This window comes from Taudactylus pleione, unplaced genomic scaffold (genome assembly GCF_031769625.1).
Source record: "Taudactylus pleione unplaced genomic scaffold, aTauple2 ptg000207l, whole genome shotgun sequence".
NCBI lineage: Eukaryota > Metazoa > Chordata > Amphibia > Anura > Myobatrachidae > Taudactylus > Taudactylus pleione.
The window spans coordinates 4,454,087-4,472,209 of NW_028284609.1; the positions used below are offsets into that span (position 1 = coordinate 4,454,087).

The following is an 18,123-nucleotide window of genomic DNA, read 5'->3' on the forward strand; positions in this document are numbered from 1 at the left end:
ATGAAACCTCAATCTGTGAGATACGTAAAAGAAACCTTTACAGTATATGCTGTTCCTAGGCTGCATTTTGTTGTTTATGTCGATTGCATTCACCTCATTGTCCCATCCTCTTGGGGGAGCACCTTTTTCTTGGATTTTGAGTTGGTGGGATAAAGAAACCTTGATTTACTGATTAACAGTTTTACTATTTAAGCATCCAATTGATTCATCTATTATACTCCCCCTGTTTGTTCCAATTTGCTGAGGGAGCACTTCTCTTGGATTTCGGGAATATCTAACGACACCTTTTTTAATATATACACACCAGTGGTGCAAATTGTTATAGTATTTATGCCACTTTTTCTTTTCTGTCTATTTTCCTTTCATGTCTTCTGAGGATACAGCCTAGAGGCAACTAGAAAACTGGTATTCTATAGTAAAGGACTGTAAGCTGGGTCCAAGTCTGAGATTTTTTTTAGTTATGTATATACATTTTAATTTAGTATAGTATTGGTTATCCTATTTGTATATCCTTTTTTTGCTGGACAAACTTAGCACCAACTATATGATTTTTTTGGTATTGTACTAGTAATTTATGATGAATTAGGTGGTTCTCTGTTTTTCATCTGTGGCTGCTTGGTTTCTGTTTTTGCACCTTCAAAATTCTATCCATTTCCCCCAAACCTCTAATATGGTTTTATGTCCCTGGCGACTGCTGCTCTCTCCAGCCACCAGGTATGCACACTGATGGCAGTCCTGGATTTACCAGTGGCTGCAGAGAGGAGCAGCCACAAAGGATGCTCACTGGGGGCAGCACTGGAATTACTGGTGGCTGTTCCACTTTGTAGCCGTCACTGCTGGTCATACTGCTGGGAGAGAAACCGCAGGTCCGATGACCGTAAGCTGTTCTCTTTGCTTTGCCGTCCTGTGGCCAGCAGAATACTTGGACACCTTGTCAGCTTTAGACTAGAGATGAGTGGGTTCGGTTTCCTGGAAACCGAAGCCACCCGAACCTGGGGATTCCGTGTGGATCCGAGTCCCGACTCAGATCTTCCTGCCGGGCTCGGATCCGGAAACGAGGCAAAACCTCCTCTTTCTGGAGTCAGATCTCTGTGTTTTTTTTTTTTTTGTTTACTTCTGTCTGTCAGATCCAATTGGTGGGTTGTCAAAATGTTATGGGTGCTGATTGGATCCAACAGGCAGAAGTGATAGAAACCATGCCCCTCCACTGTGGTGACTATCACAGAGTTTCCCTTTGCACACTGAGGCACTGTAGGAGCCTGGACTCTCACATTTGCTACCAGCCAGATAGAAGCTCTGGGAGTTCTTGCAGCAATAAAGAATGAGCGGCCAGCTTACACTATCACCTGTCATCTCCCTGCAGTGTCCAGTTTGATCCCAGGACTCGGGCAAAGTGAGAGTATCCACTTTGTCAGCCAACACACACATTTAACTGTTTCCTGCCTTGCTCCAATCCATCAGCAGCACACAGCTGCACTCACTAAGTACATACAGCTGCACTCCCTGTCTATTTACACATGGCTGTAACTCCCTGTTCAGAGGTACAGGACCTGATTCAGACCTGGTTGCTAGATGCGTACGCTCGTTCACAGCGTATGCAACTTCAGCTAAGTGACGGCAAGGCAGGCGATCGCACGACAAGGCATAAGCATGCCCACTATGTCTTGGTGTGCAATTGCTTTGTGTATGCAGATGCCCACCAGCCTGTCTTAAGATGCCCACTTGCACACATCATCTCCAGGAAGTGTATGTAACCATCGGTACATCAGGTACCATCAGATGCATTTGCATTGCTTGAGGTTGACTATACCCTACCACAAGCACTGCGAGCACTTCGGTGTAAAATTCAATCAGGTGACTTGTACTATGACGCTGCTTGTTAATTATGCACGGCTCTGAAACTGCGTTAAGACGCTCAGGCACGCCTGCGTTCGCACCTTCACTCCCCTGTTTCTAGTGGCCTGCCCCTGTTAGCACCCACAAACTGCTTGTCCTGTCACTCATTCAGCTGGGCTGTCTATGCTCGGCAACCGTACACTTCCCGATCACTTGGACTAGTTCACGCACGCGCACTTTGATGCATGCGCACATTGCAAAACACTGCCAGCTACAAGCTATCGCATCCTAGTGGCCGGGTCTGAATCAGGTCCACAGTCTGGAGCACCATTACAATATAGATTGTGCTCATTCAGTATCATCTTGATTTGTATTGCTTTGATGCTTATGCTGCAGTGAAAGAGCTGTTTTTTCAATATACAGGCTGTCTGACGAGAGTTTGCTCATATTTCATTCAACATACTTTGCAGGGTTAATAAGACTCGGCTTCATGACTTTCTTTCACAGAGTTTCAAGGAGGATTAACATTGCCTGACTAATGATTGTCATGCCTAAGGGTTGGTTTGGGCTGTAACAGGCATGGGAGGCTGAAGAGGAGACTTGGGAGGTATGAATAAACCTGGGTGGCTTGAGCCAGGACTTGCTCGTGTATTGCTGTGAGGAGGTAGAAGAGCTGCAGAGGATGATGGGCCCAAAGGCGAGGACAGAAATAGAATGTCTTTATTAAACAGCAGAGAACTGGAGATGATAATACTGAATGAAGAGTAGAATTGGATTGGAACAGATGATGCTGGATTGAGAGCTGGATCAGTTTGAGACCGATGTTGATGATTTGAAAACTTGATGGATTTGAACCAGATGTTGAAAAAATGATGAACTTGATCGGTTTGAAACCGATGTTGAAGAATTGAAGAACTTAATTGATAGGAGTCTGATGTTGATGAATTGATGAACTTGTTCAGTTGGGGCCGATGTTAATGAATTGAAGAACTTAATTAATAATAATCCAGTGTTGGAAGCATCGGATCAGACTGATGCTTGGAGGTATCAGCTGGAACCAATGATGGCTGTAAGAACAAGTCTCAGTGGTAAAAACCAGACTGGTGTACAAGATGGTATAGAAGACTTGTTTACCAGTTACAGGAACTGGATATAATGGACTGGGACTGGTAAAATATAGAGTACCTGGGAGCTCAGCACTGAGCTGTAACTTCAGCAAGAAGCGACGTTACACTAGCAACAGAGGCCAGTCTGGAAATGAAATTTATAGGGGAGGGATTGGATGCTGTGATCAGCTGGTCTGGGAGCAACGCTCTGAGTGTGCCATCATGCTTGGAAGATACGCTGTGAGCATGAGGCTGCGGAGAGCCGTCTCCATGCTCAGTAACAGGACACTGAGCTGAAAGGGCAGGAGCTATGTGCAGCGTGAGCGGACCTCTGTGCTATCCTGGACAGGCACCAGAGCAGTAAGAAAGTGGTAAGAAAGTGGTTTTAATAGTCCAGAGCGTGACAATGATATGTTTTTTCTACTAACATGTGTTTTCGGGAGACTTTCCTTTTCTTATTGGCGGCCGAGAGTACCACCCGATCCTCCGGCCATTGCGAGAGAGTCTGTAAGTATGCCTTTAGCTGTTCCAATGTTATGGGAAGTCCAATCTTGTCTGCCACTGCGGTGCCTTTTCCTAGATGTGCCATGTTTGAAGTTGACCTGCCACGTGTTTGTGCCACCCACTGTTGTCGCTTGGCTTAGTCAGCTAGTTAGCTCCATGCAACCTTTTGGCCTAAACTGGATGAAAAGAATATTGTGAGCTGTGAGGTGTTCAAAATTGACAGGAAATAATTGGAAATGAATGTTATTGAGGTTAATAATACTGTAGGAACAAAAATAGGCCCACATTATGTGACTTTAGCAGTTTTTATCATTTAAAAAAATATATAGATCTAAAACCAATAGGGTGATTTTGACTAAACCAAAAAACGAAGTTAATACCGGCCCAAAACCAAAACACTGTGGTCGGCGCACATCTCTACTTTAGACATAGGAGTTTCAATTCTGAAACAAAGAGATATAATTTTGCAAACTGGATGATTAGGTTAAATTGTAGGTATCTGAGTACAGATCCAAAGAAGAACATTATGTTAGACCATTTTAAGGTTAGGGAATGTTACTAGATTGTCCAGGCTAGTTCTGTTACCACAGGTCATGTAGGCTCATATTTCATGTCAATTTATTGTGGTTCAGGAGCCATCACTGCTGCTGGCCAAGAGCAATGGTGTAGAGAGTAGTCTGACCAAAAGAGAGCACAGCTACGGTGATCATTTAAACAAATTTTAAACTAAAATCTGGCAAGTGCAATTACAGTAGTAGACCGGTATAAGTGAGCTTGAACTTAATTTAAGTCATATTTACCAACATTTGGGAGGCAGGATGCAGAATTGTATGGATGCGCAGAGGAAAGTGGGATGTGGCCACATCTCATAACCCAATTTCCATCCCAAGGGGGGCCTGCCCAGCTCTTCCTGAGCTGTTGGGTTGCCCCTAGTCCTTCTCTCTAGTGTTTAGATAATGTGCACATGCAGCTTGTGACCAACTGGTGAGTGATGGAGACCTTCCAACTGCCCCCTCCCCGATTCCCACGTGACATTGTATCCCACGAGTGGAACTTCAGTATAATGCCTGAAAAAAAAGGTTTCTGTACCAGAAGTCATGAACACCGCTGGTATTTCTCCAACATTCAGTAGGTCACTGATGACTGGCCTTTACAATCAGAACCCAGCTTGGCTCAGCCTCAGGCTAGAGATGACATACACCTCTCTCAGGTGTTACCACTAACCTCCAACACTGATAACTCATGCAGAGATTTCTCCATCAATCAGCCACTATAGGAACCTGCTGCGTGCACTCCACCAGTGCCTAATTATCATAGGTGCTCCCACTCCATAACTATAGTCTCTATCAGTGGCAGTTGCAAGGTGGGGGCTGCACCACAGTCCAAAACTAGTAGTGGTCCCATTTAAACAGTAAATTTAAGTCTACCTGGCTGTAAATGCTGCTGCCAGGGATTGATAAAATTGCCAGGGATCAGCTAGGTCTGTGTTTACTTGACAGGCACACCAGATTAGCCCCGCTCCAAACTCCTGTGTCATCTAGCTCCCATTGGCCACAACTAACCAATGGGAGATAGCTGACACAGGAATCTGGAGATGGGCTAATTCAGCATGCCTGTCAATCAAACAGAGACCCAGCTGATCCTTCCCTTGTGAATTTAGTGATCGATCCCCTGTAGCAGTGTTAAGAGCAGACTTAATATTATTATTTAAACAGCAACCCCTCTAGCAGTTTGGTAAGGACTGCATCCCCCACCTTTCAATTGCCTTTGTTACCCAGTATAGTTTTCTGCCAGTGTTGTTTTCAGCTCCAGTGTTTGGCTTCCATGACAGCAGCACATCCATACCCGCATTTCCATCTATGGTGTTTTTAGGAAGAGTCCTCATACCAGCTAAGTACTCTGTTGCGTTCATGGTGGGAACCAAGTACATTGGGCCATGTACTGGGCCCTAACTGAGGGCCTGATCAGCTTGGATCGCAGTTGCTAATATGCATGCAATAAGCCAATTGTTGTGTTCTGCGCAAGCATATGCATCGAAGTGCGCGAGGCCACTGCGATTGGGACTGCGATCGCAGAGGCTATGCAATCCCATCGCAGAGTCATTGACAGGAAGTGCCATTTGTGGGTGTGATGGGGTGGTCGGCCGAATGCAGACGTGCCAGTTTTGTTCGCACGCCATTTCAGGGGCATGCATAAATTAGTCACTGCAAAAGCCTACATAGCCTGAAGTCTCATAGCGTGTGTGGCTGTTAGTAATTTCTGAGTAAGGTAAACAAGTGTGTGTATGGGTCCGATGGTACTTGATTGTATCGATGGTTTCGCTTTTCTGCTAAGTATTACGGATGTGCGTATGGTAAAGTGGGTATCCTTATGTAGTGCCGAGTTTGCAGTGCGATCACAGTGGAGTGCCTTGCTGTTGCAGTTGAACTGCATGCATACGCAACATTGTGATCCATAGTGAATCAGGACCTAAGTACTCCTCTTGCAGGGATTCCTGGTGAAGTCTGGTGGAGGTCTCAGGCTCCACGCCAAGGTATTTGGTTGAGCCAATTCCATCAGTTGCATTTATCATCTGTGTGTGGGTGTGTGTACTTCAATACATTGCTATCTGTTTTGAGCTACAGAGTTATTGCAATATACTTCATGTATCTCATTGCATGATATGCACTGTTCCCACAGTGCCAACCAATCTGTGCCTCTCATTTCATGCTACTACTGTTCTCACAGTGCCAACAAATCTGTGCCTCTAATTTCATGCTATACACTATTCCCACAGTGCCATCACATGGGAGTTTTGTTTCATGCTGCACAATATCCAAACAGCACCAACATCTTCATATACCCTAATGTATGCTATGCACTGTTCAAACAGTGCCAACACTTCTGTGTTCCTTGCTGCATGCTACGCACTGCTCAGCCAGTACCAACACCTCCATGTACCTTATAGCCCACTATGTGCTGTAAAAACTGGCAACGCATCTGTAAACCTTGTGACACGCTACCAAAATTCCACACATTGTTTGCTTAGCTGTACCTTTGGCATTTGTGCCTACTGTGTTAAACACCTCAGGGTGTTCTGTGGCTATCACCTTTGGAGTATTGCAGCTATTACCTCTTTTACTGTTCCCCACAAAGAAGCAACATCCCAAGGCTTCACAAATGCCTATGGCCGGAACTCCATCCACAATGGATTTCCTGCAAGACATAACTGGATGGGTGGACAAATAAGTAAACAACTAATCACAGATAATGCTATGGTTGCAGGACTTATCACAACACCTGGAAAAATTTCACTAGCACCTTCTCATACTCTGGGAATTTAACAGTTCCACCTGCCAGCCCTACACCATCCATTGCCCAGGGCAGAGTTCAGCCACCTACGGATCCCTAACCACATAGTATATGGAGAGGACCACAGAGGTTGCTAGGGATTCCTCAATTAAATATTGAATTACTTCCAATTATTCCCCAGTGAATTTTCTTCTCAGAAGACCAGGGAAACATTTATCATCTCTTTACTATCTGGCCAGGTCCTAGCATGGGCTTCTCCCATCTGTGAGCAAGATAGTTTCCTTCTCCAGGATTCAACAGCATTCAGCAACACCATCCAGATGATCTTTAAAGAACTGGGAACAGTTGCATCAGCGACATCATCCATCTTTCGGCTCCACCAAGGTTCCTACACATTGGGAGAGTACGCCGTACAATTCTGGACTCTGTCCTGTGAGTTGACATGCAACAATGAAGCCCACCTAGCAACCTTCTGGAAGGGATTGTATTATGTATGCCCTAGCATCTGGAGACTTTCCACAGTCACTAGATAGCATGATTTCTGCTTGCCATCAAGTGTGACATCTGGGCTGTCTGAAAGAGCAGCTGAGAGAGAAGTTCCACCCAAATGGCCATCCTGGTACCAACCACCTCATGGCCAATACAAGGAACCCATGCATCTGGGTAGAGCATGCCTGACCCAACAGCAGCGAGAGCACCGTCTTAAGTACAAACAAATTTTTTCTATGTTGTCCCAGATCACCTGCTGTAGAGATGCCGAAGAAGTTGGGAAAAAGCCATGTCTAGTCAGGATCAGGTAATTACTCATTAAAAGTCTTCCCTGAACCTAAACTCTTCTTGGTATCCATCACTCTCATTTTCCCAAAGGGCAATATAGGGGTACAAGCATTTATCGATTTTGAGGTATCTGGAAACTCAATTGCTGATGACTTTGCTAAAGACAGGGGTCTCCAACTTTAAAAACGACTCCACCCATTCTCTTTGTTTGCCAAGGATGGTGGTTAGATCCCATATATCTTTATCACACAGAGTTCAACTGCTACTCAAGGCAAACAGAAGCCTCTCACTACAAATTCATCTCCTTTCTGGTCTTTTCACAAGCCACCCACTCTATAATTTTAGGGCTACCATAGCTACGTCTACACTCATCCACACTAGACTGGTCTTCTGTGAAGATCAAGGCATGAGGGACCAAGTGTCAACTACATTGCCTCACCAAAGTGGTCAAGAGTAATCCCTTGGTGCTCTGTGATTCTGAGGTCACCACAATCCTACCCTCCCACTATTCTAAATTCTCAGATATTGTCAATAATCAGAGAGCAGAGCAGGTTTCACACCACTGGGAGGGTGTCTGTGGAATCAACCTGGTTCCAGGAAAATCCCAACTTCATGGGTGGGTTTTCCCACTCTCATTGCCAGAGAACAAGGTTATATCAAACTATATCCAGGTGAATTTAGCAAAGGGATTTATTCAAAAGTCCAAATTACCTGCCTGAACTGGGTTATTCTTCATCACCAAGAATGATATAGCACTCCATCCTTGTATCATCTACAGGGGCCATAAGCATTAAAAACTTGTACCCTATACAACTAATTTCCAAACTATTCAGTCACCTGAAAGATGCCACTGTCTTTACCAAACTGGACCTGAAGGGGGCCTACAACCTTTTCCAGATTCAACAAGGAGATGAGTGGAAGTCCGCTTTAAAATAAAGGAGAAGCATTTTGAATACCTAGTGATGCCCTTTCGGCTCTGCAATGTCTCGGCAGTCTTCCAGGGATTCATGAATTAAATATTCCGAGATCTCCTGTACTCGTGTATTACAGTCTATCTAGACAACATTTTAGTGTTTTCTTTTTGTCTTGTGACAACCCGCTAATATGTAAAAGAGGTGTGAAAATGACTATAAGCCAACCTCTTACTGAATATGGCAAATTGGACAAGTGTCTTTTTGAGAAGATCTCCCTACATTGTTTCAGGCATGGGTTTGGAGATGGATCCGGTAAAACTCCAGACTATCAAAAAGTGGCAAATGCCTACTGACATCCGAGCCACAGAATGATCCTGGGCCTATTCTAAATACTACCGACAGTTCATTGAGAACTACTTTTAAGTACTAAGAATGGTGATAGCCAGGATAACTGCTCTCAAAAAGAAAGGGAGTAATCACAGAGAATGGCTGTCAGAAGCCATTCAGGCCTTGAATACCCTGTAAAAGGCCTCTACTTTGGTCACTATCCTCAAACAACTGGAAACCTCTCAACCCTTTATTCTGGAGGTGGATGTATCCTTTATTAATACTGAGAAAGTACTATCCCAGCGGTACACCATGGGGATGTTTCACCCTCGTTGATGTCATTCCCACAAGATGCTGCCAGCAGACATGAACTATGGAATTGGGGACAAGGAACTCCTAGCCATTAAACTCTTGCTCAAGCAGTGGAGACATCTGCTCGAGGGGGTCCTACACCCGGTGACAGTATTTACAGATCACACATAACTGACATAACTGTACAAAAACAAACTGATGACCTTGGCGCTTATATAACAATTTTGTATAAATATTTTCAGTTTTATTTAATTAATTTTATCAGTTAAAAGTCAACAATACGGGACTTGTCAGTACACAATAAACAACATTGAAAACAATAAAAATAAAAACAAATTAAGACTGCGCTGTTTAATTTAAACCTTTTATACTGTGAAATGGCAGAAAAATACACAGCAGTCAAGGCTCCATATCAATTGACAATTTAATTACATTAAATAGTTAAAACACATATCACAATCTGCTTCAGTACATATATGCAATAATAATATCACTTAAGTGTTTTCTTGCGGTCCTTTCACTTCAATATTAAAACACTATACTATTACAAACAGTATACTCCTAAAAATAAGTTTGTCTCTGAGCCACAACTATTAGGATCTGCAGTTAAGCAGATAATTTTAGTTGCTACTGAGACACAGCATTTATTCCTGTCTGTCTGTGTGCTGATCTCATGTGTTCAGTAATTGCTCTCTGGGCCTGATTCAGACCCGGTCGCAAGCGCTGAGTGCTTGCAATCGGGTCGATGGTGGCCCAGAGCACATGCGCACGATGGAGCCAGCTCCATCGTGCGCATGTGCGAGACCCAGATAGCGACGGGCAATCTGTCGCTCCAGGTCTCGCACCAAAGGGGGCGTGCTGTCGATGTTGAGTGACAGCACGCTCCCTTTGGTGGGCGGGCCGGGGTGGTGGCTGCCCAGACGGAGGCGTTCCCATGAGAACGCCTACTGTCTGGGGGCGGCCCCACTGACATCACAAGTGATGTCAGTGGGAGAGCTTTCGGCTCTGGTAGAGCCGAAAGCTCTCTGGGGCTTGCGGCCACGAGACCCTACCACAAGGGTCTCATCGCAAGCCCGATGGTCGCGATGGCCTTGACCATCACGACCATCATCCTGGCCGCTCGCATTAGTTGTGGGTTGCAACTCACAGCAATGCGAGCGGCCAGGATGCCGCTCCATAAAAAAAAAAAAAGACACCCTGATTCAGAGCGAGCGCTCCGTCAGAGCGTCCGGCTCTGAATCAGGGCCTCTGTCTCTGCACACTAATTGATTATCTTGTATGTGTGCACAGGCCAGGTGCAGGAGTCTGTCATTAGGGAGGCTTACAGGGCGTGCTCGGATGGGGCCCTGTATCTGTTAAATTGCAGCCAGTCCCTCACTCCATGCTAGTGATAGCAATCCTCATGTTTATGGTTGTGTCAGTCTCCTGTAATACAGTCGAATTCCTGAGTCCAGTTTGCCATACGAATTCTCTGCCGTTTGTTCCATCCAGGCGGCACGGTCCGCATTGCACCTGCTGTGTGCTTCTTGTGTCATCTAGGCAGCACGCTGTGCATCCCTACCTCTGCAATTTGTGTCATCCCAGTATTGAGTGCACCCAGGTCCTGGGGCGCATGCCAGCATCTGGTCACCAGTGTCAACCCGGTGACATTGGCCGCACCTCAGCATTCAGAGTGCGCAATCCAGAGTACCAATGCCAGTGTCAACCCAGCGACATTGGACGCACCACTGCATCCAAGGTGCACAGCCCCATGTACCAACACCAGTGTCAACCCGGCGACATTGGCCATACCTCAGCGTCCAAAGTGAGCAATCCAGCGTAACAATGCCAGTGTCAACCCGGCGACATTGGATGCACCTCAGCGTTCAAAGTGCTCAATCCAGAGTACCAACGCCAGTGTCAACCCGGCGACATTGGACGCACCACTGCATCCAAGGTGCGCAGCCCCGTATAACAACACCAGTGTCAACCCGGCGACACTGGCCACACCTCAGCGTCCAAAGTGCACAATCCAGCGTAACAATGCCAGTGTCAACCCGGCGACATTGGCCACACCTCAGCATCCAAAGTGCGCAATCCAGCGTACCAATGCCAGTGTCAACCCGGCGACATTGGTCGCATCCCAGCGTCATAGTACGCAACTTAACCAGAGACTGTTCAGCCCTCAAGGCTGCCACAGAGCCCATAGGCTGCATATCATCCTCGGCCCACAGGCTGCAACGAGCCAAGTCATACCAGCCCTCAAGGCTGACTTACAGCTCAAAGGCTGCATCTAATCCTCGGCTCACAGGCCGCGACTAGCCAAGGCAGACCAGACCTCCTGGCCACCACACAGCCCAAATGCTGCATCTCATACCTGCCTCGCAGGCTGCAACTAGCCAGCCCTCAAGGCAATCTCACAGTCCAAAGGCTGCATCTAGTCTACGGCCACTACCTCTATCCTGCCTGACTAACCCTCAGCTCCTAACAACAACCCAGATGAATATCGTATTTTAGAAGAACACTTTGTAGCAGTCCATTAATTAGACCTGGTGTGAACTTCCAGTATAAAGCTATTTAGTCCAATTAGGCCAATGGTTCTCAAACTCGGTCCTCAGGACCCCACACAGGTCACGTTTTCCAGGTCACCCAGCAAGTGCACAGGTGTATTCATTACTCACTGACACATTTTAAAAGATTCACAGGTGGAGCTAAGTATTTAACTTGGGATTCTGTGAGGAGACCTGGAAAACATGCACTGTTTGGGGTCCTGAGGACCGCGTTTGAGAACCTGTGGATTAGAGTAAAGTCCAAAGTGATGCAAATGTGTATATTGATTGGTTCCATAGCACGGATTATAATGTCACAATTGATGCACAACAGACAAATACTTCATAGAATGTCCTGCATAATTACCACGCTGAATGGAATCTCTGGTCTCCACACTAACCTCCAGCACCGATGATGCGTGCGAGGAATCACTTTTCAGCCAGCCCCTATTAGGACCTGCTCAGTGGGCTCCTCTAGTGACTGAGGGGTATATTTACTTAGGTCAGAGTTTTTAGAAGTGGAGATGTTGCACACAGGAAAAAATCAGATTCTACTTAACATTTAAATAGCACCTTCTAGAAGATAATAGCTAGATCTGATTGGTTGCTATGGGCAACATCTCCATTTCTAAAAACATTTACTTTAGTAAATATATCCCTGACTATCAAATGTGTTCTACATACAGTAGGTGTTCCTATTCCAGAACTATACTATCCACTAAAGTTTTATTCCAGTATTGTTTAAGCTCCAATGTATGGTTTCCTTAACAGCAGCACATCCATACCAGCAATTCCATCTGCAGTGTTTCCAGACAGAGTCCTCATTCCATTTAAGTACTCTGTGGCTGTCATGGTGGGAACCAACTAGACTAGGCTATGACCTGGCCCCTCACTGAGTAAAGTCAATATTCTCTTGCAGGTATTCCTGGTGAAGTTTGGTGGGGGCTTAGATTCTGCACCAGGGTATTTGGTTGTGACAGTGCCACCAATTATCATCTATGTATGAAACTCTGTTTCATTGCTGTCTGTTTTGAGTTCCAGGGTAATTGCAACATATTATGTACCTCTCATTGCACGCTATGCCTTCTTCCTACAGTAGGTGTGCACGCGGTAGGGGGTGGGGCTGTGCATTCAGCGCGGCTGGCAGAGGTTGTGGCTGGTGTGAGTAGGGACCAGCTTCCTGTGTATAGCCGCTGCTATTGCTGGATTGCCCGGATGTTGATGCAGGTGGGTACAAATGCAAGGGAGTAGATGTCTGTGGGTCCCCAATGCGTTTCGGCCTGAGCCTTTATCAAGGATAAAGGCTCAGGCCAAAACGCATTGGAGACCCACAGACATCTACTCCCTTGCATTTGTACCCACCTGCATCAACACCTGGGCAATCCAACAATTGCAGACACGCTGTCCCTATTTTCCAGCCTATTGGTTAATCATTCATTGCTTGGTTTTTCAAAGACATATGTATTCTAAATATAATTTGGTTTCTAAGTAACAGCTTGTCCTGTCTTATATTGTGGTGGGCTGGTTTACTAAATAACCAACTAATTGATTTACATTTGTAATAGGACTATAACATAGTGCACATTACTAGAATACCATCCCTTTTACAATCCTTTTTTTTATATCATATAAATCGTTACAAACAGGTGTAGCGCTGATCTCCTTTACCACTAAATACGTTTAATCATTGGGTGGGTGCCCAAACTGAGATTAGCTGCAAGCACCGAAACATACATAGGAAACATAAGTAGTGTAGCGCAGGTCTCCAATCACCCCCTAATCAAGAGGACCAACCAGCATCAGGAAATAGGTAAGTATGTGGTGTGAGTGTGGGTGAGTAAATGTGTAACAAAGTAATAAAACATTTTTTGTCTGTGTACAGTGTTTTTTTTATATATTTTTCACAGGGGGGGTACAGGTGTCAGCTGCCTGTTGGCTCTTGTAGTTCTACATGTAGTTCTACAAGTGCTTCATGGCAGGCTGGCTGGGACTTGTAGCCCAACTGTAATTAAATATATTAGTGCATGATTTAACCCACTACCCCTGCACCCACCATCACCAGCAGTGCAGGAAAGAGCCCTAGGCTTTTAGCCCAGGGCTGGTTGATCCTTTGGAAGGGGGACCCCATTTTGGGGGATCACACTTTTGGAGGATTGTCAGCCCTGGGCTGTCCAATTTAGAGCTAGTGAGTGGTTTGGCAGGGGGACCCCACAATGTGTCCCGTCCCCCTGCTGTGCCATTACCACCCTGGCTGGTTCAGTCTGGTGCTGGTTATTGGAAAATAGGGGGAATCTCATGTCTGTTTTCCCCCCTATTTTCCTGTACCAGAACTGGCTCAGAGGTCCAGGGCTGGTAATACTTTTTGGGGAGGACCACACACCAATTTTTTTATTTTAACACTTTATTTACCCTATAGCACATATACAGTGCTTCTGCTAAAAATGCAGCTTACAGGCAGGTCTATACATTTCAGTCCAAATACAATGAAACTATCAAACTTGATTCCATACACCATCAGAAAACACGATTCAGTCAATTCTTGTTAAATTTGTGAGTTTGTTTGAGAAAAACTCACTTGTGTTACTGCGATGCACAGTGTTTTTAAAACTTGTCAAGACACAATTCTTAGTAAATTTACCCCACAATCTCTATATCAAATTCAACTAATAGTGATACTTTGCCTATACATGCAAGGGTCAAATAGAAAATAATCATCCTCACAGTGCCCTTTATGAGATAAAAAAATGGTGAGAACAGATTTTTTGGGGGAAATTTATGTGTAACCTGGTTCAATTCAGGGTAGAGCAAATTATGCAATCAAAAACACAGAAGATCCGAGTTTTCCAGGAAAATGGAGGAGACATGTAAAGATAAATATGAAATAATGTAATTTCTCACTTTACTTGCAGGTAGATTTCCCAGGCTACAATCCACCACTTTATAATGCTGAGAGATCTGATCGGGGGACAAATGACCCGAAAACTGAGTAAGTCAATAAGTCTCACACAATAACTCACTTTTATGTCATTTATGTCATTTGGTTGAGAGTGATATTTACTATATGTGAATAAGTAGTAATGAATATTGACATTAATAAGTTGAAGGAACCAGTAATATCCAGTGTGAAGATACAGGGTTGCAGATCATCCTGGCATGGTAGCAGGTGAAAATCACTGGTGGTTTATTGAACAGAATGGGTGATAATAAGCATGGCACACTTCGATAATACAATCCACTAGTTCGACATGACAGTTCCCATAATGAATCCCTGGCATAGTCTCTTCTCTTAGCCTAGAATCAGTGACTACCAGCAAGGCAGCGGCCCTGTTTTGCTGTCACTGGCAAACACACAGATTCACGAGACCTGGGGTAACAAATCCAAAGGAAGAGGATCAAGTGGTCTCACAGTCCTACACCCAATCTCCATCAGCTGGCAGGAACCATTACTTCTTACACCAGCCTCATCTTTGTTCTCCGTGAAACACTGAACTGCTCCGTCTCCTCAGAATAGCCTCATGCTGTAGGGGTGTGTTTTGCTTTCTTCTTTCTAAGGATGTTAAGACGTAGGAATACAATATACATTTTGCTAATTTAGGTGAGTAAATCATGCACAGCAAATTACCCTGTCTGGCTAGATGTGAAACAGAAGGGGTACGCTATACCTAGCTACTGTAGATCGCCTGTGTTTTATGTAAACACAGATAGCTTTTGTTAAGCAACAGTCTGGTCTACATCACTTGATAATCTAATTATTGGTGTATAGAATACAGCTCTAGAATACAAATAGATTTATTCTAGGGGTGTGCACCGGCCACTTTTCGTGTTTTGTGTTTTGGTTTTGGATCTGGATCTTTCTTCGTGTTTTGGATCTGGATTGGTTTTGCCAAAACCACCCTTCCGTGTTTTGGGTTCTGGGTTTTGTGTTTTGGATCTGGATTTTTTCTTAAAAAAAAAAAAAAAACACTAAAATCACATAAAATGGGCCTTTTTTTGTTCCTACGCTATTAATAACCCCAATAACATTCATTTCCACTCATTTCCACTCTATTCTGAACACCTCACACCTCACAATATTGTTTTTAGGCCAAAAGGTTGCACCGAGGTAGCTGGATGACTATGCTAAGCGACACAAGTGGGCGGCACAAACACGTGGCCCATCTAGGAGTGGCACTGCAGTGGCAGACAGGAAGCCAATCAGCGTTATGGTGCCCATTTGCATGTAGCACGAACCCGGGAGATCCGTGCTACATGCATCTGTGTGATTGGCACAGAGCAATGACCGGTCCGTGAGACCCGTCTGTGCTGCTGTGGTAGAAAATAAAAAAAAAACCTGTGTAAAATAAGAAAAAAATGGCGTGCACCCCCCCAAAAAAGAGCAACCAGCCCCGGGCATTAGTAACCAAGTGCTGGGTGTGCTTAAATACAGGGGACAAATGACGTAGGGGTCCCCTGTACTTAAGCACAACCAGCACCGGGCTAGTCAGAACTAGCGCTGGTTGCCAAAATACGGGGGACAAACGACGTAGGGGTCCCCCGTATTCTGCGCAACCAGCTCTGGGCTCTGATCCGGTCCTGGTTCTGGAAATACAGGGGAAAAAAATTAGTAGGATTCCCCTGTATGTTCCAGAACCAGCACTGGACTTTTTCTAGCGGGGGGCTGATGTCACAGCCAGGGGAGCCCTTTCACCGGGCCCCCCAGCCGCAGCATCAGCCCTGACTGCTAGTCAGCCCAGGCCGGGGATCCCTGGAGAGCTGGGGACCCCCCCAATAAAGGGGTCACCCTCTCCTGGGCACCCCAGGCCCAGGCTGATAGCCCGGGGCTATCCCCGCCACCCTGGTGGCGGTGGGTGGCGGGTTGATTGTGTGGTGTGGTGTAAATAAAGAATATCAAACATTGTCTTTACAAGTAGAACTGCAAGTCCCAGCTAGCCTGCCCCGCATGCTGGTACTTGGAGAACCACAAGTACCAGCATGCAGGACATTAAGGGCCCACTAGTACCTGTAGTTCATCTGTAAAAAAATGTTTAAAAAAACACAGGACACACACACCGTGACAGTATAAGTTTATTAAACATACATACACACACACACATGTACACATACTCACCTATGTAACATCGTCCACTTGTCCGGTAAAGTATCCATAGGGGACCTGTGAAAAAAAACATACTCACCATCTCCTATGCGAGGTTCTGTCCTCTTCGTTCCAAAGTAGACATCCCCGGACTTGGCAAAAAAAAAAAAACGAAAACGCGATCCACGAACTTAGTACCGTTCTATAGAACGGTACTTCCCGAATGAGAGCTTAGAGGCGGGGTATCAGCAAGGAAACCCCGCTGCTAAGCGTTTTTTTTGCTGAGACCATAACCATAACCCTGTGTTATCCTTAGTTCTTTGTAAGAATATTCTTATTAATGATTTGTCAGATAAAAACAGAGATGGGTTTAGATTGGTGGTGGATCACCAGGGGGCTATATTTACCAAAGTGCGAGTTCCAAGAATTTGACAAAAGAGCTCTTTGAAAGTAAAAAATGAGTTTAGTAATAAAAACTCTTGGTAATAAATACTCCTTCCATCTCTATCTCTCTATTTCTGAAATCTCTATCCACCTTCTTTCCCAATTCTCCCTGTCTCTCTCTTCGCTTGTCTCCCCCATTCCTCCCATTTCTCTCTTTCCATCTTCCCCTGTTACTCCTATCTGGTATATTTCTCTTACTTGTCTCCCATTGTTCCTCCAATATCTTCTCAACTAATCATATTCTTCAAATCTCTCTCCTCCTATTCTTCCCCATATCTTCCTATTCATCCCATGTCTCTCTCCTCTCATCTCCACTATTTCTTATTCCTCCCATTTCTCTCTGTCCTCAGTCTCACCATATTCCTCCCATCTCCCTTTCTGGCATATCTCCTCCCAACTATCTGCCTCATCGCCTAATATTTCTCTCTCTCGCTCTCTCTCCCCCACTTTTCCTAACATCTGTCTTCCCCTATTCCTCCCATCTCTCGCTTGTCTCCTCCTTTTCTTCCCATTGTGTCTCTTTGCCTGTTTCCCCTTAATCCTCCAGTCTCTTTCTTTCTCTCCCCTGTCTCCACCTATTATTTCCATATCTCTCTCCACTATTCTACCCCCTTCTCTTCCCTGTTTCCCTAACCTTAACCTTGACCATTAGTCTATCGACCTTTTCTCCCTGTCAACCTTTGTCCCAGTCGACCTATTGACTGTCTAACATCTGGTGTCTATCTAGACATTGTCGACCTTTTTACTGTAGATCTATAGACCGGATTCCACCCATCTCACTCTCCTATCGGCTACCTTTTTTCTCATCTCCCCTCTCCTTCATTCTCTCTCTAATCTTATTTCTAACATCTGTCTCCTGGTAGGTGAGGGACATGCAATCACTATGTGTTGGTAGGAGAAGGGACATTTTTTGTGTTATGCGAAATGGATCTACAATTGTACTATGGGTGAAAATTATGCAAATGATGATGAGGCTGACATGGGAGAACCCTTTAAAATATTATAATGGT

At 45.0% G+C, this 18,123-nt stretch overlaps 2 protein-coding genes across 2 annotated transcripts in view; one reads left to right on the forward strand and one right to left on the reverse strand.

Moving 5' to 3' along the window:
* Positions 1–18,123, forward strand: part of LOC148517856 (transient receptor potential cation channel subfamily M member 2-like) — a 248,125-nt gene that overhangs the window by 199,270 nt on the left and 30,732 nt on the right. Inside the window, exon 28 of the mRNA XM_088478123.1 lies at positions 14,505–14,581. Coding sequence (XP_088334249.1) covers positions 14,505–14,581 — 77 coding nt within the window. The remainder of the gene's footprint in view (positions 1–14,504; positions 14,582–18,123) is intronic.
* Positions 15,086–18,123, reverse strand: part of LOC148517857 (monocarboxylate transporter 2-like) — a 284,753-nt gene continuing 281,715 nt past the window's right edge. The window contains exon 7 of the mRNA XM_088478118.1: positions 15,086–15,142. The gene's annotated coding sequence lies outside the window, so the exon portion shown is untranslated. The remainder of the gene's footprint in view (positions 15,143–18,123) is intronic.